This window comes from Cynocephalus volans, chromosome 2, assembly GCF_027409185.1.
Source record: "Cynocephalus volans isolate mCynVol1 chromosome 2, mCynVol1.pri, whole genome shotgun sequence".
NCBI classification, from domain to species: domain Eukaryota; kingdom Metazoa; phylum Chordata; class Mammalia; order Dermoptera; family Cynocephalidae; genus Cynocephalus; species Cynocephalus volans.
Window position 1 is genome coordinate 233,781,427 of NC_084461.1, and position 15,784 is coordinate 233,797,210.

General features: G+C 48.7%; 2 protein-coding genes across 2 annotated transcripts; both read left to right on the forward strand.

Annotated features, from left to right (window-relative positions):
• Positions 1-1,639: 1,639 nt before the first annotated feature.
• On the forward strand, positions 1,640-3,886 carry LOC134371118 (pulmonary surfactant-associated protein A-like). Its single transcript, XM_063088131.1, is given in 5 exon segments — positions 1,640-1,832; positions 2,071-2,190; positions 2,960-3,037; positions 3,511-3,705; positions 3,708-3,886. Coding segments are annotated over 5 exon segments (744 nt in total). The 5' UTR covers positions 1,640-1,660.
• Positions 3,887-12,792: 8,906 nt separating this feature from the next.
• Positions 12,793-15,479, forward strand: LOC134371120 (mannose-binding protein A-like). Its single transcript, XM_063088133.1, has 4 exons — positions 12,793-12,976; positions 13,397-13,513; positions 14,369-14,443; positions 15,106-15,479. The coding sequence occupies exons 1-4, from the start codon at positions 12,793-12,795 to the stop codon at positions 15,477-15,479; spliced, it is 750 nt and encodes a 249-aa protein (XP_062944203.1).
• Positions 15,480-15,784: the final 305 nt, after the last annotated feature.

Consider the following 15,784-nt stretch of genomic DNA (forward strand, 5'->3'; position numbering starts at 1 on the left):
TCCCTTGTTATCATCTTAATATTGGAGATTTCCTACAAATCTAGTGGCTCGAATAGGGGCTCTCATCAATTAGGGCTTCCTCTATCATTCAACCACTTAAACTAATTCCCATTGCAAATTACCAGATGTCACCCATGGCCAAAGACAGAAACTGCTACTCTCCTGTGACCTTCCAGGCACAGCTGAACCTGCCGAGGCAAAGAGGAGGTGGAACATGCCGTGCTTTTACCCATCACTCTGCCATGTGCCCACCGACTCAACCGCAGGCCGGGAGGCAGGGGCTGGGAGGCTGAGGGGCTCGATGGTGAGCTGGGCCCTAAGACAGACAGTTTTCCCCAGCTCAGCCTGACCACGCTCAGCCTGAGCCACAGCCTCTGCCCCGTGCGGAATTACACCAGAAGCCCAATGGCCCTCCCTTGGTTCCTGCGTGAGGGCTGTCATCTTTCACTGCTAAGGAAGCTTGTTAGGGGGAGAGTGGCTGACCTCAGCTACTGAAAGAATTCCCTTCTCACGAACCCGGAGTTTCTCTTTAGCACATTCTGTGCTCGCTTCAAGGGTCCTAAGTGCTCCTCCGGCCTGAGTGCTCTGTGGGGAAGGGCGCTGGGTCACCAAGATAGCTGTTTCCTGCCCGGCCCTCCCTGCAGCATCAGCCCTTGTGATGGGGCCTCTCAGGGGTGGGGAGGAAACACATCCCTATAAAAGCGGTGCTGTCCACCTCTCCACTCCGATTTGGAGGCAGAGATCCACGTGGTCTGGAGGCTCTGCGTGTGGGTGACTTTAATCCCATGCCCTGCGTTTTCTCCAGTGTGTGGGCTGCAGGCAGTGAGAATCGGCCCAGCAGCCACAGGCCTAATTACGGCCAGACTGAGAAGGAGGGGGTCTCCCCAAGCCCCGCCAGAAGGTGTTGCACAGAATCGTGATGCTGAGTGCGGGCAGATGGGCTTGCAAGCAGCCGTAAACTTCACTGTGTTCCTCGGCAAGGTCCATTCCCACCAGAGGCTCAGCAGCGCCTGCAGGGGCAGTGAGGGACGAGCCCCCCAAGGAGCAGGGGGGAGGGGACTCCCCATCACTGACCATCACTGAAAAGGGCAGGAGGGGGGGCCACGGGCCGTGAGCCCTGGTCAGCTCTGTTCACCCTCAGGTCCATGACCCCATAGAACCCAAAAAGAGGGTAACTGAGAGTGTGCGGGACAGATGAAGTGAGTCCGTGCTGAGTGACCACATTCTTCCTCCTAACAGCCTGGGAGGGACAGGTCAGGATTGTCTCCAGAGCACAGAAGATTCAGCTGAAGTGGAAGTGAGTTCCCTGGGGTCACACAGTGGGTGACTAACAGAGAAGAGGCTCCATCAGAGCACAGGCCCCTGCCTCTGCAGTGCTCTTTACTCCTCCCCACCTGCCCAGGGACCACCCCCTCCAGTACAGCGATGGGGCATGAGACCGTGTTCGATACCGGCTTATGCTGGGAATTTCCACGGATAGGCTGAGTCTTCCCAGTGCTCTTGTCTGCACCCACCCTGGCCCTGAGGCTCTGCCATGTTCCTGAGTCCTGACAAAGCGCAGCTGTCGGAGGGCAGGGAGGCAGGGAGGGCAGGAGGGGGCAGAGATATTTGTAAATGCTGCAGAAGGGCTTTTGCAGGAGAAGCCTTTGGAGCAGGAGCCATGCTGCTGTGCTCTTCGGCCCTCACCTTCATCCTGATGGTGGTTTCTGGCATCATGTGTGATGTGAAAGAAGTTTGTATTGGAAGTCCTGGTGTCCCTGGCATTCCTGGATCCCATGGCCTGCCAGGCAGAGATGGGAGAGATGGTATCAAAGTAGACCCTGGACCTCCAAGTATTCACCTAAGGGACACATTTTCAGGAGGCCCAGGCTGGGTTCAAGAATCAGCCAGGTGGGACACGGTGGGAGTTTCCTGGGCTCTTAGGCTGGGGCTTCCCTGGAGGGTTTATCCTCAGATTGTCTACAGAGCAACAGGTGAGTCAACCTGGCTGATGACAGAGGTCCAGTCACACAGACCTAACCCAGTTGCGGGTGATAGATCGCACGCATCCATGTCTCTTTCTCTCTGCAGGCCCCATGGGGCCCCTGGGGGGAATGCCAGGTCTCCCTGGAAGCAATGGGCTTACTGGAGTCCCTGGTGTGGCTGGAGAACGTGGAGTCAAGGGAGAGCCTGTGGAGAGGGGCCCGCCAGGTGAGCGGGGCTGGGGGAGACAGTGCCCGTGCCGTTGGTCATGTGGGGGATGACGGCAATCAGACTAACCATGGAGGTCCCCAACAGGCATATTTCTCAATTTAAATAAGAGAATATGAGGTTGAGGGGAGAAATCAGGGGTGTCTGGGTAGTGCGGTCACCATTCAGGGACTGACAGATATAGGAAGAACTCCCTGCATCATGACTGCTGATGGGGAGACACGGCGCGTCAGGTGTGAGAAAAGGGACAGCACTGGGAGGCAGGGGAGGCACTTCCCGGGGCTGAGGCACTTGGAGCATTCTGAAAGGTGTCCGGGGTGATGGGACCAGGGATCCAGGCAGATGGTGTGATCAGGAGCCTCACACGCAGAGGGGACTCCGAAGCTCTGAGCAGCAATCAAGGTCCACCACAAGGGAGCAGAGGTAATCACGTTTGCCCTCGGGGGAGGGTGGGGAAGGGACCCTGGCCAGAAGCCAGAAAATCCCACAAGATGGACAGGCAGAGCCATTTAAGGGACATAGCAGGAAAGCAGAGGAGGGAGGAAAGTTCAGCAGGCACAAGCTGCATTAAAGGATGGGTGGGCAGGGAGTGTGAAACCTACTCCAGCCTCGCAGACCCTTTGAATCTGGGGCCTGGGAAGTGAGTGTGAGCAATTAAAGAGCAGCGCGCAAGGCTTCCCCACAATCAGGAAACAGCAAAACACCTGCTTTGCAGCAAGTGGGAGTCTTTTCGGCCTGCCTCTCACCCCGGGTGGGGGTCTCTCCACAGGGCTTTCTGCTTATCTAGATGAGGAGCTCGAAAGCACATCCCACAACTTCAGACATCGAATCAGGCGGTCCATGGGAGGTAAGGAGATCCCCTGGGGCCTCAAAGAGGAGGAGCCCCCCCATAAGTTGTCCTCACTGTCAGCACCAGCCTCCTGAACCTAGACACCTGACAAGGGCCGACTTTCAGGTCTCGGGAAAAGGAATAATGCTGTCCCTTTCTGATGTCTTTGAATGGGCCAGAGGAGACAGAAATAGACATGAATTCGCTCCCAGGGTCTTAGGAAAGCAAGTTATCTGCCTATCTTGCTTCCTATTGAATCCCAGGAAATTGCACCATTTCTGGCCATAAATAATTGTTAAATGGGTGAATGGATAAGTGGATGAGAGCACATAGGGAAATTTAGAAAACTAGAATTGAAAGAGGGAGGGAAGACACAGAGAGAGGCAGAGATGAAAAGACTGGAGACAGTCTAATGGCAGAGAGCCCTAGTGAGGCAGATGGACTAAGGGACAAAGAAGTTGTTGGCCTGATTCAGACTTCTCTGCCCTTAGTTCTCAGACTGCAGGGGCCCGTGCTGGTAGTGGGGGAGAAGGTCCTCTCTACCAATGGGCAGTTGGTCGATTTTGATGCCATTAGAGAGTCATGTGTCAGAGCAGGCGGCCACGTGGTTGTCCCGAGGAGTCCGGAGGAGTACGTGGCCATTGCAAGCATCGTGGTGAGGTACAACACTTATGCCTACCTGGGCCTGATGAGGGCCCCACCCCTGGGAACTTCCACTACCTGGATGGGGGCCCCGTGAACTACACCAACTGGTACCCAGGGGAGCCCAGGGGCTGCGGCAAAGAGAAGTGCGTGGAGATGTACGCAGATGGGCAGTGGGGCGGCAAGAACTGCCTGCAGCACCGACCGGCCATCTGCGAGTTTTGAGCAGATACCTAGGCCACAAGACAGGCGGGACTCTGACTTGTCTTTCAGCCTCCATCCTGAGGATCCACTTGGTCTACAGGAAGCTGCAACTCCATTTCAGCAAAATATATTTGTGGCTGTTAGAGTTGGAGGTGTCATCAGTCACTTCATCCCCCAGATAGGCTCTGACTCTCCCCATCACCTCAAATCCGTCTCAACCCTTGGACCCCCAATCGGCACAGCACTCAAGGTGGCACTCCCAGACTTGGCCTGTGGCATGAGGTAGAGACCTCCTTCTTCCTAACTGTGTCCAGTTCCTTCATTCACAGATAGCAACAGTGAAGTCCCAGAAGGGAAAGACCCTCCCAAATCACACAGAGTGCCTGCCTCCTGCCCCCCTCTGCCTTTCCCCTGCAGCCCACCCCCTGCCCAGTCCCACCAAGATCTAATAGTGCTGGTCAAGCACAATGATAGAGATAGGCAGACTTATGGGAAATTCCAAATGTGTGGAGCTAAGGACACATTTGGGATTATCTGGCACCCTGAGGTCCCTGAGGCATGCCTGGTGAGGTTTTCTATGAGGTCAGCTGGTAGGTGGTGCCCTGCATGGCAGTGGCCAACCCAACACTAGTGATTGGCAAGTACGATCACCTTGACTTTTTTGGATGCCAGCTCAGCCCCCTGACCTAAGAACAGCCAGCTCAGGTATCTAGGGAAGAGCCCCAACCCCGGACCTAACCCAGGTAACTTCCTGATAATGGACGTATCCCCAGCCCACTCCAGACCTCAGTGAGGTGTTCACACTACTCACCACACTACTGGTTCTGTTTTCCCCTTCCATTAATTCATTCAATTAGGTATTTTATTACAATGAACTGTGTGCCAGGTCTTAGGCTGTGTCTTGGGGTGGGCAAGGTACCCAGTGACTCAGGGATATTTGCTTTCCCTGAGCCCACTTCTTCATCTGTGAAATGGAGACAAAATACTTGTTGCCATTACAATTATGACCATCCCTCCAACTACCAAAATTACTACCATAACTAGCACCACAAACAGAGGCTATTTACTGAGCACATATTTTGTATAAAGCACCTTGACAAGCACTTCTAATGCATATTATTAAATATTATTTAATCTTTACACAGTGCCTTTGGGTCCAGTATTATTCTCTTCATTTTTATATGAGGACAATGAAACTTAGAGAAATAAAGAGTTTTGAGTTTTATTACACAGACCAAGAGCAGAGGGTGGATTCAAGTCAACCTACCTGGACCTGAAACTCGTGTTCATAACCACCTCACCCTTGAGCTGAGCAGAGATGATTGAGTATAATAAATCATGAATGTGTTAACATGAGTTTCCTTTGCTTTGGTTCAAAGAAACATCACATTTCCATAGTTTTGTAAATCAAATTAACTTTGGCTCTGACCCCCACTTGCCTGAAGAATGGAGAATTTAATCTCAGCATGGGCTTCTTTGTCGAGGAGCAACTTGCTGTCCTGCTTCAGGCTGTACCGGGGGTGGGGAGCTACAGAAAACATTTAGAAGAACACATGGGCCTCAGGATTGATCGCTGGTGTAAGTCCACACCGTCCTTTGTGGGGGTGAGAGCATGCCTTCCATTCTCCACTCAGCCACCTGGGTGTTTTCTGCAGGGGCTCAGTCCCAGGCCTCTGGCAGCCACCCCAGTCCTAGGTCTGCAAGGAATGGGACCTGCCCCCACACCTGAGGGCTAAATGGGAATGGGACTATGTCCCTATTTGCTTGACGAAGCAACTACATATGTGTCCTGCCTCCAGAAAAGCCCTGACTACCCCGTCCTCACACCTCCGAATGCTCTCCCTCACTACTTCTTTTCTTGGGCAAAAGGAAGCTCTGGATCAAAACGTAGCAATCCCAATGGAAATGAGGGGAGTCGATTTCACGTTCTTTCATGGATGTTAATTTTTAATCTGATCACTGTAGCACATATGCTTAGGACCCAGCACACAAATTTTGAGCCTTCACCAAAATTTTAAAAAGCAAGGAGCAGAAGTATATACTCCTTATGTTATAAATCAATAGTCTAAGCCTCTGAAAGTTGATTATCTTCTCATTTATTATTAGGTTTATTTTAACTTACTTTATGGTTTTGTTTGCTATTGTTACCATTTTTTTAAATCACATTTTTAATTAATTATTGCCTGTTTGTAGGAAAACTATTGATTTATTTTTTATTTGTCTTATACCTAATCATGTTTTTGGATTCTTGTTTTTCCCTTAATACTTCTATGTAATTGATTCTTTTTTTTTTTTTTTTTTTTGACCGGTAAGGGGATGCCACCCTAGGCACGGTGTGGTCTGCACCACGCTCAGCCAGTGAGCGCACTGGCCATCCCTATATAGGATTCGAACCTGAGGCCTTGGCACTCCCAGCGCCGCACTCTCCCGAGTGAGCCACAGGGCCGGCCCTGTAATTGATTCTTTTATACTTTATAAATATACAATTGGATTTGCAAATGAAAATTTTGCCTGTTCCTTTATGATATTTATGTATCTTATATCTCAATTCTTATCTTTTTACAGGGGCCAGTCGCCCCTACACGTTGTTGAAGAGACTCAATGAATGTGTAATGGGAACACATCCAATATTTCACCATTGAAAATGTTGCTTGTTTTAGGTTTCTGAAAGAGTCCTTGTATCAAGGTCTCTTTTAACTAGTTTGCTAAGACTTATTTTAATCATGAATGGCTGTTAAACTTTACCGGATGATTTTGGGGCATTTCTTTGAGTCTGTTAACATCAAGAGGGTGTCAAGGGTGAGTTGAGCCATTTCCCATTCCTGGGTATCAGCATCTAGAGCACATAGCTGGGAACAAGCGTTCTTCACCTTTTCGGTTTAGAGAAATGCCCTACCACTGCACTTGCAAGGAGGAGGCTGTTCAGCAGAAGTGGAATAATAATCCCGTTTGCTCCGTCACTATAAGGAGGACTGGGGAGAAGAAAGGAGGCTGACCCACCTTGGGTGACATCTGTGCTCTAATAGTGGAAATTATCCCTTCCCCTCTGCCGCTTGTGGAGTGAGGGAGGGGACTGCCCTATCTCCCTCCTAACTTTGTGAGGAGGGATGCTCAAACTATCTCGACTTCCCTCACTAAGTCACCTAAGTCAGGGATGGGGGATCATTTCCTGCTCTAAAATTGTGGAAGTACTGAACTTGCAGAGGGCCTGATTTTGCTGAGGCATATGGTGAAAAGGAGAAAGGGGAGGATAGAACTGTGAGAGGAAGTGTTCTGGGGCAATGTGGATTTCTACCACTTGGATGGAGTTTCCCAGGAGCTGTGTGAATGCCAGTGTCATGGAAGCTACCAGGGGTTTAAACCCAACTCGTGAGCAGCTTTCTCCCTAAAACACAAGGGCTCCAGCCAGACATTAGGGACTGAATTGTTCACAGATGTGATGCTGAAGGTAGGGAACATGCCACTGGAGTCCCTCGAAGCCCGTTTCTTGAAAAACCAGGTAAAGAGGAGCTGTTGTTTGTAAGCAGTCATGCAAAGGGACCCAAGAATCAGTCAGTGTGGGCCAAGAAGCAATAGTGTCCCCACTGACATATGGCTTCTCATGTGAGCAGGTACTATCCACCCTTGGCACCGACATTCCCTCTACCCTCCACACATGCAAAGAAATAAGAGGGCAGGCCACCACCCACCCTTCACTTCAAGAAGCAACAGCTCCAAGCCTAGCCACCACCCTATAGCCCAGATAGTGATGAGTCAGAGATGGAGTCAGGAATCTTAATGACAAAAGTGGAGAACACAATCATGTGTTTGAACTGTGTTTTAAATCAGCCCTGGAAAGTTTGCATTGAAGGGATCTGGAAAAATATATGTATAAAGAGTTTTGAGACCACATGTTAGTTTTGAGAACAGGGTGAGCTTCAGGCTTCAATATTGCACATGTCTGCTTTGAGACTCCTAATAAAACTTGTTATATATTAAATTAGCAAATTTCATTGATCTGTTTTTTAATGTCAAACCATCCTTGCATTCCTGGGATATACCCTACTTGGTCTGATGGCTGATACTCTCATCACATTTACTATGTGCCAGGCACATTGCTTGTGTTAATCCATGTAATCCTTATTGACCCTATTTAAAAAAACTTTTTTAAATTATATGCAATTTTTACTTTTTAATTTATTTCTTACTTTTTAATTTATGTTTGACACATAATAATTGTACATATATATGGGGTACAATGTGATGTTTTGATACATGTATCTAATGAACCCTATTCTATAGATGCTATTATTCTCTCCAATTTACAAATAAGAATACCATCATTTTAGCTAAGTATTTTTTTGGACACAAGCCATTTGTGTGAAAGAAAAATTCTGTCTTCTCTGGACATTTGGAAAAACACACCATAAAACTTTTTTATTTTATTTTTTTGATGAGGGAATGGTTGATAATTTTTGACTTCCATTTCTATATTTCACTATTAATGATATATTAGTCTTTATAACACTTTTTGGGCCAACATAAGTAATCTTAAATTGCTTTCTAATATTACCTATTTTACTGAGTTTTGAAATGTGTTGTTTAAAATCAATTGCACATGGTGTAATTTAATAATGTCAATACCATCTTATTAGAATAATATTCTTTTCCTTCCTGATTTGTTTATTTCTTATAACTTTTGTATTAATCATTAATATTGTATCAGTCAGCTAATGCAACAATAAATCCCCACCTCAGGTGCTTACAACAATAAACATTTTTATTTCTTGCTCTGGGTCTTCCACTTTGCCGAAATTTGAGCTTCCCTGGATTCAGCTGCTCTAGGCTGGACTCCAGGATTTCAGATGAGTTCATGTCTGTTCTGCATTATTTAGTTATCCTGATACAAGTGGCTACCAGGGACATATTCTTCCCATGGTTGGGAAAGAAACACAAGAGGTCATGTTAAAGCTGCAAGAACATTTAAAGCTACTGTTCCCTTCATGTTTGCGCACAGTCATGTGGGCAAGCCCAATATCTATCAAGGGGCTGGGGTGTTTGCTGCACACACTCTAACGGGAAACTCTGCAAAGGACACAGATATGTAATTCCAGAACAAGGAGGATGTAAAAAATTGGAAACAGTAGCCCAAACTACCACAGTAATGTTTATCAAATTTATGTTTTTGCAAAGAACCAGTTTTTTAATTTTATTATCAGCTGTATGGTTTAATTTGTATTTATACTTTATTTATACCCCTTTCAAAACATATGTTGTCTGTTGTGTAGCGTCCAGAGTCCTTGGAAGACATTTCTGAGGCTTGCTGCTGTCAACTCTTACTCTGCTTATTTCCTACTGTGTTTGGTAATTTTTACAAGATGAACTCAAATTTCCCTGATTTTCATCTGAGAAAACCCCCAGGTGCTTAGGTTAAGGGTAATGTTCTCCACTGCTTTCAAGAATGACGTGGTTTTTGTTTGTTTGTTTTTTGGCAGCTGGCCAGCCCCTTGACCTTGCTGTTACAAGGCTGTGTTCTAAAAACCTGAGCCAAATGTCCAGCCCCCACTGTTTTTAAATATCCATAGTGCAGTAGATTGTGATGAGCTGGGAAACTTGAAACACAATTTTTCATCTTGGCACAAATAGCAAAATTCAATAATAATAATAGTATCATCATCATCATAATAGCAACATAAATTCAAACTCCAGATCTATGGAAGGAACATAAATTCAAACTCCAGATCTATGGAAGGATAGACCTATGGATAGACACCCTTAACGAGAATCTTTTTCCCTGCCAGAGTCAAGGCTTTCTTACCGTTCACTCGTATACTTCCCTCCCCTCTCCCCTCTTCTCCCCAAACCACCCTTTCTCTAAGTCTGTAGCACATTCAGGTGCCTGGTTTTATGTACCTCTCTTGGTTCAAGTTCCCACCTTTGTGAGAGGTCTGCCTACGTGCTGTAGGGGTCAAATGCCCTTTGTCTTCTGAGCCTATGGCTCTTCACAGTTGTGACAATGGCATTAAGAAACACAGCCCCGGGAGATCTTCTCTGCAGTAGAGCTCCTCTTTGTGTCTGGCAGGCTCCCTGCAATAGGAGTGGGGTGGGGGCTGCTGTATGGGGCCTGGTGACTTGAGTACACAAGGGCTGATGACCTTTGAGAAACTAAAATGCCAGTCATGAGACAGAATCAAAAGGAAGAGACCCCACCCCGCTCCGCACCAGGGAAAAGCAAACCTCTCCAGTTGTTTGGCGAGATAAGGTGTTTCAAAGGGTGAGTGTGAGTTTGGGGGAAGGCAGGCATCCAAGGTCACAGCAGGGACTTAGGCCACTGATCAGGCTCTGGCGATCAGAACTGGACACTCCTGGAAACCAGGCCTGGAGGAGTCACAGACTGGTCTAGTGTGTGCCCTTGCTCAAGGTCTGTGTCTCCCCTCATTCCCTCACCAGATCCTTCCTGTGTGCCCAGGGCTGGGTTGCACCCTGGGGACAAGGAAGTGAATCAAACACAGCTCCTGCCCTAGAAAAGTGAAAACACCGGTAAAGTGGGCACAGATGTCAGCTGAAGCCAGAGAGAAGTCAAGAGGGCTGCTTTGAGGATATGATGCTGGAGGACTTATTTGTTCCATAAATCTTTATTGAGCATAGACTTTATTTCCAGGCACTCTTCTAGTTGGGGATTCCACAGCCAGGTAAGAGAAGTTCTCATTAAGTCCTTTTTCTGAAGGAATGGGGTAGTCAATAAACACTTTAACAAAACGGTTTCACATTGAGATAAATAACAGGCAGAAAATTAAAACAGAGAATTATAATTCAGTGACAGAGTGCTACTTAAAATGAAATGGTTAGGAAAACCCTTTCTCCAGAGATTACGTTTAAGCTGAAATCTGAATGACAACAAACTATGCAAAGATAGATGGAAATGTCTGGGCAGAGGGAATAGCTGGTGCAGATGCCAGCTTTTAATTTAAATGATCTACAAACACTTCTTCCCCTTGTACCTAGCCCTGGGACATGCCCAGAGAAGACATTTGATAAATGATCTTAATGAGAAGAGAGGAATGAGACGACTCAGTGATGTAGGTCTTTAATCTCTCCACCTCGGCCCTGAAATAAAACATAAATGGAAGGGTGAACTGGTCAGAACGACTGATGCAGAGGTGTATGCTGTGCGTGTGCGTGTGTGAGCATGTGTTTGTCTGGCAGGATGTCTGTGCATATGCGTTTGGAAATAAACATCTGGAAGAAATCTGTGATTCTTGAGGATTGCGTTGCTGAGCTGTGGGGATGGATGCCTGGAGGGGCAGTAGAAAGAGAAGTCTGGGGTGTTACAGCAGAGAGCGGCCCGGTGCTGTGCTGGAGATCCCACCAGCAGCCGTGGGGAGCTGCCAGTAGACTGCAGTTCTAGGGATAGTTGTTTATTAATCTGGGGTTAAAGGCCAGCCCAGTGCTGTCCCTGGTCACCAGGCTAATTGGTATTGACGTCGCTAAAGCATCTGCCAGAGGCCTGGGCTGGAGGACCAGCTTCCTTGACACAATCCGTGCTCTGAGAAGCCCTAGTAAGTCATTTCTGGAGGGAAGAGGTAAGGGCCTTGGTCAAGAGTCTGGCCTCTTGGCTTGATTCCGGTGAGGTTGAGGCAGAGGCTTTAGTGGGGTCGTCAGGCCCAGTAGGGCCTCTGTCTCTCTCTGTGACCTGGACCATCAGTATTCTTCCTGGATCCACTCGGCCCTCTGCAAACTAAAGAGCGGTCTTTTCCAAAGGGATGAGTAGAAGCGGGGGGAGGGGGTGTCAGCAACATGTACAAGCCCTGACCATGGTCTCCAGCACCCTCAGGGGAGGTTAAAAAAGAGAAGGATGTGATCATGAGAGCTCCCTTCTAGCCGAGCACCTCTCACTGAGTCCTGGAGGAAGGGAAGGGTTAAGGGAGCTGACAGGTCGTGGTAGGTAAGGGCGGTGCAGTAGTTATGCAGCAGGGGCCAGAGGCATTTGGATTAGAGGCTGGAGCAAGGGGAGAGTCCCTCAGCGGCTGGGCTGCCAGGGCTTCCTGGAGAAGAGGCCATCTGGAGCACATGCTGGTTGGGAACCTGGCAGCTGGGTGGGGACACGGAGAGGGGAGGCATCTGGACAGGACACCGAGGACCCTGCCAGGCCCGGGGTTCTGCCAGGCAGACAGGGCCTCTCGGTGGGAAATCTCAAACCAAGGAAGGTCTCATTTGGACAGGATCAGTGACCAAAGAAGGATGCATTTGGAGAGTCAGAATTCTGCTTCAGGGCACTCCGGTCCTGAGCCCTCAGCGAGTGCCTGTCACAAAATAGGTAGTTTATATGAAATGGTTGACAGGCACTTGGGAAAACAGCTACAGTTGTGAGCCTGGTTACGGCCTGGTGTTTAACACAGGGATTTTTATTTGAAATGAGCAACTGGATCTCATAAACCAGGTTCAGCCAAGAAATGGACCTTGTGGGACCTCAGGCCACCTGCTACGGTTTGAGTCTAGGTGCATAGGAAAAGGGAGACTAAGGACACCAGGATCCCTTGGCCCTTGGGAAAGGCAGTTGAGAAGTAGAGGAGCCAAAGCTCTCACAGGCAAAAGACTCTCTTTGCCTTTGTATCTGGCCGCCAGGAAGGGCCTAGTTTCTAACTTTAAGACTGTGGGCTGTTGGGGTAGGGGGTGTCTGAGCACTAGGCCTTGTGCCAGCAGGGGCTCTGGGTCCCTCTTGCTCTTGCCTCTACCTTTGTTTTAGCACTGATCTACTTCTAATATTTTTTACTTGTCTGTCTCCCTGGTAGCCTAGGAGTGACTCAGAGCCAAGGATGGTGACATTCCCCTCTGTGTGTGCTTCCCCGAGCACAGGGTCCAGCACGCTGCAGGCAATAGCAAATGGTGACTAAACAAGATGAGATGGAATTATTTTCCTTGACTTTCTCCTCTCTAAGGAAAGGACCATGATCCTGTTTCCGTCACTCCCTGTCCTCCTTCTGTGTGTGGTGACAGTATCGTGGTCAGAAACAAAAACCTGTGAGGATGCTCAGAAGACCTGCTCAGTGATTACCTGTGGCATCCCTGTCACCAATGGCACCCCAGGCAGAGATGGGCGAGACGGACCCAAGGGAGAAAAGGGAGATCCAGGTACAGGACAGGCTGCTCTGTCTTCCGAAACTTCCAACAATAAGCTGTTCATAGAAGGGGACGAGCACAGAGACAGGCGAGGCTCACCTTTTATTGTGATGGATGCTGGTTCACTCAGAACAATTCCTGTAAAATATCATTGCCCCTAAACAAAGGTGCTCCCGGGCTCTCTCCAGGATCCCACATTTCCACACTGGAGTTGGTAATGTGCGGCTGTCCACATCGATGGATGGGGTGTCCCGCCTGCTCAGGGAGCTGGCCCTCAGAGCAGACCTTCCCCGGGGATGCAGGAGGATCTTTCTCCTTTGTCACCACTAGCTCTCTGGCTGGCTCCTGGGCTCAATGTGCATTGAGTATTGAGCTTTTGGAGAAAGAGAATGAGTGACAGCCTCTGAGTCCTGTCTTTGCCTCTTGCAACAGGTAAAGGGCTCAGAGGCTCGCAAGGTCCTCCAGGGAAATTAGGGCCTCCAGGAGGCCCTGGGAGTCCTGGGGGTCCAGGACCAAAGGGCCAGAAAGGAGATCGTGGAGACAGTTCGGGTAAGGAGCACACCCAGCATGGTCTGGCCCGAGTGGCTCAGGGCCCTGGGGACTGGAGGGCCGGCTGGGAGATGGTTCTTCCTGCTGCCTCACTGGAAGACGCTCAACTCTGCGTCCTGACCCAGCACCCTCTGTCCTCTCGGTGTCACTTGGGGCCTGAGAAGATTCCCATCGGTGTCTTGGTCCGTGTACAGACTTTCAAAGCCTGCAGGGCACCCCCCCATCAGGCCCCTGTAGGAGATGGGCCCTGGCTTTCCTTCAGCTGAAACTGGCCAGTGTGTGGCTCCAGGCTGCAAGGGAGGAAACGGGCCCGTCTGTGAGTTGGGTTTATGTCGATTGTCACAAGAGTGGCATGAAAATGGTCTGCCTCATAGGACCGCTGGATAATGGGTGAGTATCATTGCAACTTTGTGCAGAGTGAGACAGAGCAAATTCAGAAAGAACAAAAGAAAAATGACAGTCCCTTTATTAATATTTATCTACCAGCCTGTCAAAATAATAAAAGTACTAAAGAGTTTACCCGGAATTAGAAATATGAAAGAATCACAAAGAAACATTTTCAAAAAGAAGGATAATTATTGGGTATTTTAAAAAGTAAATTATAATATTTAAGCAGTATGTGAAGAAAAGGACCCAGAAGTATAGTTACAAGTTGTTAAGGGTTACTAAGATATTTCTGGAAAGACAGGAATACAGTTATTTTTTCTGTTTAGCTTCTTTTTGATTTCTTGGGTTGTTTTTTTTGTTTTGTTTTTTTTTTTTTGGTGATAGGCATACTTTTTAATAATTTTTTGAAAACTCTGCTCTTCAATTCAAGGTCTTTTCAGTAAACACCTTTCTCCTGTTGTTCTGCAGTTGCTGATATGAAGCTGGCTATCTTAGAGAGAGAGATAAGGGACCTGAAATCAGAACTGGACCGCACCAAAAAGTGTAAGCTTTTTCTCTGTCCCCAGGTGTTCTTGGCTCTCGATTTTTCTTCAGAGTCCCCTAGGTTTTTAGGAGGGTGGAAGAGAACCAACACTTACAAAGTCTTACCGTACAGCAGGTTGACATTTTCTTGTAATGTGCTTTCATTCAATCCTCCTGCCAACCCTAGCCACGGTTATTACATTTGTTTTATTGACGGTGGGGAAAGAGAGGTACAGGGAGTGCAGGTAACTCACCCAACATCACACAGCTAGGAAGTCGCAGAGGAAGGAGTAAATCGAGGTCTCTTGTCTCCAAAATCTTTGCTCCTTCCTCAGCATCCACTGTTCTCAGGTGGCTGTCCATGCCTCTTCCTTATCCTGCTGCCCATGTCTGGCAGGGAGGCCCCAAGCATATCCTCCTATGTCCACTGGTGCCGGGGAAGGTTTTAACTGATGTTTATCTCAAGGGTGGAGTATCCAGGAAAGCCCAGGCTGTCTGCAGGGCCTGGGTGTCCCTTCCCCGGCTCTGCCATAGAGGCGTGCTTCCTTACCAGGCTCCAGCCTGGGGTGGTTGGGCACAGGGATATTTTCGAGAGTCCTCTGTTCCCAGAGGAGGCCTTTTTGATGACTGTTCCGGGCTGGGCTCCAGACCCAATCAGCTTCACCTAGCCTTTGTGATTCCAGTGCAAACCTTCTCTTTGGGCAAAAAAGCTGGGAAGAAGCTCTACGTGACCAATGGGGAAAAGCTGCCTTTCTCCAAAGTGAAAGCTCTGTGTGCTGAGCTCCAGACCACGGTGGCTGCCCCCAGGAGTGCCGAGGAGAATAAGGCCATCCAGGACATGGCCACAGACATTGCCTTCCTGGGCATCACAGACGAGGTGACCGAAGGCCAGTTTATGTATGTGACAGGAGGGAGACTGACGTACAGCAACTGGAAGAGCAATGAGCCCAATGACCACGGCACAGGGGAGGACTGTGTGATCCTCCTGAAGGACGGGCTCTGGAATGACATCTCCTGCTCGTCCTCCTTCCTGGCCATCTGCGAGTTCCCAGCCTGAAAATGGGGGTCCTCAGCCCCCTCCTTGGCTCCCTGCTGAGCTCTCTGCTGCCTTGAAAGAGAATCCAATGCTGGTTTTCCCATGCCCAGTGTTGAGTCTTGCCTTCATGGGGATGAGAGGAAGATGAAGGGGACACATTTGATTGTGGGATGAGGAAGTGAAAAGAGGCTGACCATGGGGCACAAAGATTCTAGTCCAGCCATGACAAAGGCCACCTGCTGTCCTGCTAGGAGCACAGCACTGAGTCAGACTCAGCCATGGAAGGGCCAAGTCAAACCCTCTCCTTTTACAAAGAGGCCACTGCA

Bases quoted from the DNA above. Each gene is read 5' to 3' on its own strand.
- LOC134371120 (XM_063088133.1), top strand. From the start codon at position 12,793: ATGATCCTGTTTCCGTCACTCCCTGTCCTCCTTCTGTGTGTGGTGACA. The intron at 13,514-14,368 runs GTAAGGAGCACA...GTTGTTCTGCAG, and splicing joins AGATCGTGGAGACAGTTCGG to TTGCTGATATGAAGCTGGCT. The intron at 14,444-15,105 runs GTAAGCTTTTTC...TTGTGATTCCAG, and splicing joins ACTGGACCGCACCAAAAAGT to TGCAAACCTTCTCTTTGGGC.